Source organism: Nerophis ophidion, linkage group LG13 (genome assembly GCF_033978795.1).
Source record: "Nerophis ophidion isolate RoL-2023_Sa linkage group LG13, RoL_Noph_v1.0, whole genome shotgun sequence".
NCBI classification, from domain to species: Eukaryota; Metazoa; Chordata; class Actinopteri; order Syngnathiformes; family Syngnathidae; genus Nerophis; species Nerophis ophidion.
In genome coordinates this window covers 1614570-1622069 of record NC_084623.1, presented here as the reverse complement: position 1 = coordinate 1622069, position 7500 = coordinate 1614570, and the positions used below count along the sequence as shown (strand labels likewise).

The window sequence follows — 7500 nt, the reverse complement described above, 5'->3', positions numbered from 1 at the left end:
GGTAGAAGTGGTAGAAGTGGTAGAAGTGGTAGAAGTGGTGGAAGTGGTGGAAGTGGTGGAAGTGGTGGAAGTGGTGGAAGTGGTAGAAGTGGTAGAAGTGGTGGAAGTGGTGGAAGTGGTGGAAGTGGTAGAAGTGGTGGAAGTGGTGGAAGTGGTGGAAGTGGTAGAAGTGGTGGAAGTGGTGGAAGTGGTGGAAGTGGTGGAAGTGGTGGAAGTGGTGGAAGTGGTGGAAGTGGTGGAAGTGGTGGAAGTGGTGGAAGTGGTGGAAGTGGTGGAAGTGGTGGAAGTGGTGGAAGTGGTAGAAGTGGTAGAAGTGGTAGAAGTGGTAGAAGTGGTTGAAGTGGTGGAAGTGGTAGAAGTGGTAGAAGTGGTAGAAGTGGTTGAAGTGGTGGAAGTGGTAGATTGGTGGAAGTGGTAGAAGTGGTGGAAGTGGTAGAAGTGGTAGAAGTGGTAGAAGTGGTAGAAGTGGTGGAAGTGGTGGAAGTGGTGGAAGTGGTGGAAGTGGTGGAAGTGGTGGAAGTGGTAGAAGTGGTAGAAGTGGTGGAAGTGGTGGAAGTGGTGGAAGTGGTGGAAGTGGTAGAAGTGGTGGAAGTGGTGGAAGTGGTGGAAGTGGTGGAAGTGGTGGAAGTGGTGGAAGTGGTGGAAGTGGTGGAAGTGGTAGCGTCTGTGCAGGACTCTGTTGGTTTTTTTTGTTCCATGGCTTTCACAGTGCTATCGACATGTATGGTATTGACATGGGCGGCATAGCTCGGTTGGTAGAGTGGCCGTGTCAGCAACTTGAGGCTTGCAGGTTCGATTCCCGCTTCCATCATCCTAGTCACTGCCGTTGTGTCCTTGGGCATGACACTCGACCCACCTGCTCTCAGTGCCACCCACACTGCTTTAAATGGAACTTAGATATTGGCTTTCACTATGTAAAAGCGCTTCGAGTCACTAGAGAAAAGCGCTATATAAATATAATTCACTTCACTTCACATGTATGTTATTGACATGTATGTTAGCGACAGGCGTGTTATTGAGATGTGCGTTATCGACATGTGTGCCCTCCACATGTGTGTTAGCAACATGTGTGTTATCCACATGTGTGTTATGGACGTGTGTGTTATGGACGTGTGTGTTATGGACGTGTGTGTTATGGACGTGTGTGTTATCCACATGTGCTTCTTCAGCCTGGTTCTGGTGCCCAGTCTCAGGAGCGTTGAAGACAAGCAGGTTCTTCATGGAGTCAGACATGGCCTCCTTCGCCTCGTCCTCAGAGTCCTCAAAGTTCCTTTGGGGCAAAGCAAAAGTGAGATAAAAGAAGAGTAAATGATGTCAGAAAAAAGAAGAATTGTAAATGTTGTTGCTAATAACATGAACAAATAGGTTGTCACTAGTGCTGGGCGATATTTTTAGGCCATATTGCAATATACGATATATGGGGACGGCGTGGCGGCGTTGGTAGAGTGGCCGTGCCAGCAATCGGAGGGTTACAGGTTCAATCCCCACCTTCCACCATCCTAGTCACGTCTGTTGTATCCTTGGGCAAGACACTTCACCCTTGCTCCTGATGGGTCCTGGTGAGCGCCTTGCATGGCAGCTCCTGCCATCAGTGTGTGAATGGGTGAATGTGGAAATACTGTCTAAGCGCTTTGGGCTCCTTAAAAAGGGCTAGAAAAGCGCTATACAAGTACAACCATTTACCATTTATTACGATTTTTTGCCTTGGCCTTGAATGAAGACTTGATGCATATAATGACAGCAGTATGATGATTCTATGTGTCTACATTCAAACATTCTTCTTCATACTGCATTCATATATGCACATTTTAAACTTTCATGCAGAGAGGGAAATCACATGTGCATGTGTGTATGGTATGACATGCTGCATGTGTGTATGGTATGACACGCTGCATGTGTGTATGGTATGACACGCTGCATGTGTGTATGGTATGACACGCTGCATGTGTGTATGGTATGACACGCTGCATGTGTGTATGGTATGACATGCTGCATGTGTGTATGGTATGACACGCTGCATGTGTGTATGGTATGACACGCTGCATGTGTGTATGGTATGACATGCTGCATGTGTGTATGGTATGACACGCTGCATGTGTGTATGGTATGACATGCTGCATGTGTGTATGGTATGACACGCTGCATGTGTGTATGGTATGACACGCTGCATGTGTGTATGGTATGACATGCTGCATGTGTGTATGGTATGACACGCTGCATGTGTGTATGGTATGACACGCTGCATGTGTGTATGGTATGACATGCTGCATGTGTGTATGGTATGACACGCTGCATGTGTGTATGGTATGACACGCTGCATGTGTGTATGGTATGACACGCTGCATGTGTGTATGGTATGACACGCTGCATGTGTGTATGGTATGACACGCTGCATGTGTGTATGGTATGACACGCTGCATGTGTGTATGGTATGACACGCTGCATGTGTGTATGGTATGACATGCTGCATGTGTGTATGGTATGACATGCTGCATGTGTGTATGGTATGACATGCTGCATGTGTGTATGGTATGACACGCTGCATGTGTGTATGGTATGACATGCTGCATGTGTGTATGGTATGACACGCTGCATGTGTGTATGGTATGACACGCTGCATGTGTGTATGGTATGACACGCTGCATGTGTGTATGGTATGACATGCTGCATGTGTGTATGGTATGACACGCTGCATGTGTGTATGGTATGACATGCTGCATGTGTGTATGGTATGACACGCTGCATGTGTGTATGGTATGACACGCTGCATGTGTGTATGGTATGACATGCAGCATGTGTGTATGGTATGACACGCTGCATGTGTGTATGGTATGACACGCTGCATGTGTGTATGGTATGACACGCTGCATGTGTGTATGGTATGACATGCTGCATGTGTGTATGGTATGACACGCTGCATGTGTGTATGGTATGACATGCTGCATGTGTGTATGGTATGACACGCTGCATGTGTGTATGGTATGACACGCTGCATGTGTGTATGGTATGACATGCTGCATGTGTGTATGGTATGACACGCTGCATGTGTGTATGGTATGACATGCTGCATGTGTGTATGGTATGACATGCTGCATGTGTGTATGGTATGACATGCTGCATGTGTATGGTATGACATGCTGCATGTGTGTATGGTATGACATGCAGCATGTGTGTATGGTATGACACGCTGCATGTGTGTATGGTATGACACGCTGCATGTGTGTATGGTATGACACGCTGCATGTGTGTATGGTATGACACGCTGCATGTGTGTATGGTATGACACGCTGCATGTGTGTATGGTATGACACGCTGCATGTGTGTATGGTATGACATGCTGCATGTGTGTATGGTATGACATGCTGCATGTGTGTATGGTATGACACGCTGCATGTGTGTATGGTATGACATGCTGCATGTGTGTATGGTATGACATGCTGCATGTGTGTATGGTATGACATGCTGCATGTGTGTATGGTATGACATGCTGCATGTGTATGGTATGACATGCTGCATGTGTATGGTATGACATGCTGCATGTGTGTATGGTATGACATGCAGCATGTGTGTATGGTATGACATGCAGCATGTGTGTATGGTATGACATGCAGCATGTGTGTATGGTATGACATGCTGCATGTGTGTATGGTATGACATGCAGCATGTGTGTATGGTATGACACGCTGCATGTGTGTATGGTATGACACGCTGCATGTGTGTATGGTATGACACGCTGCATGTGTGTATGGTATGACATGCTGCATGTGTGTATGGTATGACATGCTGCATGTGTGTATGGTATGACACGCTGCATGTGTGTATGGTATGACATGCTGCATGTGTGTATGGTATGACATGCTGCATGTGTGTATGGTATGACATGCTGCATGTGTATGGTATGACATGCTGCATGTGTATGGTATGACATGCTGCATGTGTGTATGGTATGACATGCAGCATGTGTGTATGGTATGACATGCTGCATGTGTGTATGGTATGACACGCTGCATGTGTGTATGGTATGACATGCTGCATGTGTGTATGGTATGACATGCTGCATGTGTGTATGGTATGACATGCTGCATGTGTGTATGGTATGACACGCTGCATGTGTGTATGGTATGACATGCAGCATGTGTGTATGGTATGACACGCTGCATGTGTGTATGGTATGACACGCTGCATGTGTGTATGGTATGACATGCTGCATGTGTGTATGGTATGACATGCTGCATGTGTGTATGGTATGACATGCTGCATGTGTGTATGGTATGACATGCTGCATGTGTGTATGGTATGACACGCTGCATGTGTGTATGGTATGACATGCTGCATGTGTGTATGGTATGACACGCTGCATGTGTGTATGGTATGACATGCTGCATGTGTGTATGGTATGACATGCTGCATGTGTGTATGGTATGACACGCTGCATGTGTGTATGGTATGACACGCTGCATGTGTGTATGGTATGACATGCTGCATGTGTGTATGGTATGACACGCTGCATGTGTGTATGGTATGACACGCTGCATGTGTGTATGGTATGACACGCTGCATGTGTGTATGGTATGACATGCTGCATGTGTGTATGGTATGACATGCTGCATGTGTGTATGGTATGACATGCTGCATGTGTGTATGGTATGACACGCTGCATGTGTGTATGGTATGACATGCTGCATGTGTGTATGGTATGACATGCTGCATGTGTATGGTATGACATGCTGCATGTGTATGGTATGACATGCTGCATGTGTGTATGGTATGACATGCTGCATGTGTGTATGGTATGACATGCTGCATGTGTGTATGGTATGACACGCTGCATGTGTGTATGGTATGACATGCTGCATGTGTGTATGGTATGACATGCTGCATGTGTGTATGGTATGACATGCTGCATGTGTGTATGGTATGACATGCTGCATGTGTGTATGGTATGACATGCAGCATGTGTGTATGGTATGACATGCTGCATGTGTGTATGGTATGACACGCTGCATGTGTGTATGGTATGACATGCTGCATGTGTGTATGGTATGACATGCTGCATGTGTGTATGGTATGACATGCTGCATGTGTGTATGGTATGACATGCTGCATGTGTGTATGGTATGACACGCTGCATGTGTGTATGGTATGACATGCTGCATGTGTGTATGGTATGACACGCTGCATGTGTGTATGGTATGACACGCTGCATGTGTGTATGGTATGACATGCTGCATGTGTGTATGGTATGACATGCTGCATGTGTGTATGGTATGACACGCTGCATGTGTGTATGGTATGACACGCTGCATGTGTGTATGGTATGACACGCTGCATGTGTGTATGGTATGACACGCTGCATGTGTGTATGGTATGACACGCTGCATGTGTGTATGGTATGACACGCTGCATGTGTGTATGGTATGACACGCTGCATGTGTGTATGGTATGACACGCTGCATGTGTGTATGGTATGACACGCTGCATGTGTGTATGGTATGACATGCTGCATGTGTGTATGGTATGACATGCTGCATGTGTGTATGGTATGACATGCTGCATGTGTGTATGGTATGACATGCTGCATGTGTGTATGGTATGACACGCTGCATGTGTGTATGGTATGACACGCTGCATGTGTGTATGGTATGACACGCTGCATGTGTGTATGGTATGACATGCTGCATGTGTGTATGGTATGACACGCTGCATGTGTGTATGGTATGACATGCTGCATGTGTGTATGGTATGACACGCTGCATGTGTGTATGGTATGACACGCTGCATGTGTGTATGGTATGACATGCAGCATGTGTGTATGGTATGACACGCTGCATGTGTGTATGGTATGACACGCTGCATGTGTGTATGGTATGACACGCTGCATGTGTGTATGGTATGACATGCTGCATGTGTGTATGGTATGACACGCTGCATGTGTGTATGGTATGACACGCTGCATGTGTGTATGGTATGACACGCTGCATGTGTGTATGGTATGACACGCTGCATGTGTGTATGGTATGACATGCTGCATGTGTGTATGGTATGACACGCTGCATGTGTGTATGGTATGACACGCTGCATGTGTGTATGGTATGACATGCTGCATGTGTGTATGGTATGACATGCTGCATGTGTATGGTATGACATGCTGCATGTGTGTATGGTATGACATGCAGCATGTGTGTATGGTATGACACGCTGCATGTGTGTATGGTATGACACGCTGCATGTGTGTATGGTATGACACGCTGCATGTGTGTATGGTATGACACGCTGCATGTGTGTATGGTATGACACGCTGCATGTGTGTATGGTATGACACGCTGCATGTGTGTATGGTATGACATGCTGCATGTGTGTATGGTATGACATGCTGCATGTGTGTATGGTATGACATGCTGCATGTGTGTATGGTATGACACGCTGCATGTGTGTATGGTATGACATGCTGCATGTGTGTATGGTATGACATGCTGCATGTGTGTATGGTATGACATGCTGCATGTGTATGGTATGACATGCTGCATGTGTATGGTATGACATGCTGCATGTGTGTATGGTATGACATGCAGCATGTGTGTATGGTATGACATGCAGCATGTGTGTATGGTATGACATGCAGCATGTGTGTATGGTATGACATGCAGCATGTGTGTATGGTATGACATGCAGCATGTGTGTATGGTATGACACGCTGCATGTGTGTATGGTATGACACGCTGCATGTGTGTATGGTATGACACGCTGCATGTGTGTATGGTATGACACGCTGCATGTGTGTATGGTATGACATGCTGCATGTGTGTATGGTATGACATGCTGCATGTGTGTATGGTATGACACGCTGCATGTGTGTATGGTATGACATGCTGCATGTGTGTATGGTATGACATGCTGCATGTGTGTATGGTATGACATGCTGCATGTGTATGGTATGACATGCTGCATGTGTGTATGGTATGACATGCTGCATGTGTGTATGGTATGACATGCAGCATGTGTGTATGGTATGACATGCTGCATGTGTGTATGGTATGACACGCTGCATGTGTGTATGGTATGACATGCTGCATGTGTGTATGGTATGACATGCTGCATGTGTGTATGGTATGACATGCAGCATGTGTGTATGGTATGACACGCTGCATGTGTGTATGGTATGACACGCTGCATGTGTGTATGGTATGACATGCTGCATGTGTGTATGGTATGACACGCTGCATGTGTGTATGGTATGACATGCTGCATGTGTGTATGGTATGACACGCTGCATGTGTGTATGGTATGACACGCTGCATGTGTGTATGGTATGACATGCTGCATGTGTGTATGGTATGACATGCTGCATGTGTATGGTATGACATGCTGCATGTGTATGGTATGACATGCTGCATGTGTGTATGGTATGACATGCTGCATGTGTGTATGGTATGACATGCAGCATGTGTATGGTATGACATGCTGCATGTGTATGGTATGACATGCTGCATGTGTGTATGG

At 46.2% G+C, this 7500-nt stretch overlaps 1 protein-coding gene across 1 annotated transcript in view; it reads right to left on the bottom strand.

Annotated features, from left to right (window-relative positions):
* Positions 1 to 288: 288 nt before the first annotated feature.
* The window catches only part of LOC133564069 (serine/threonine-protein kinase Nek5-like), a 55751-nt gene continuing 48539 nt past the window's right edge, over positions 289 to 7500 (bottom strand). The window contains exon 23 of the mRNA XM_061918148.1: positions 289 to 1270. Within this exon, the coding sequence (XP_061774132.1) occupies positions 967 to 1270 (304 nt within the window). The 3' untranslated portion in view covers positions 289 to 966. The remainder of the gene's footprint in view (positions 1271 to 7500) is intronic.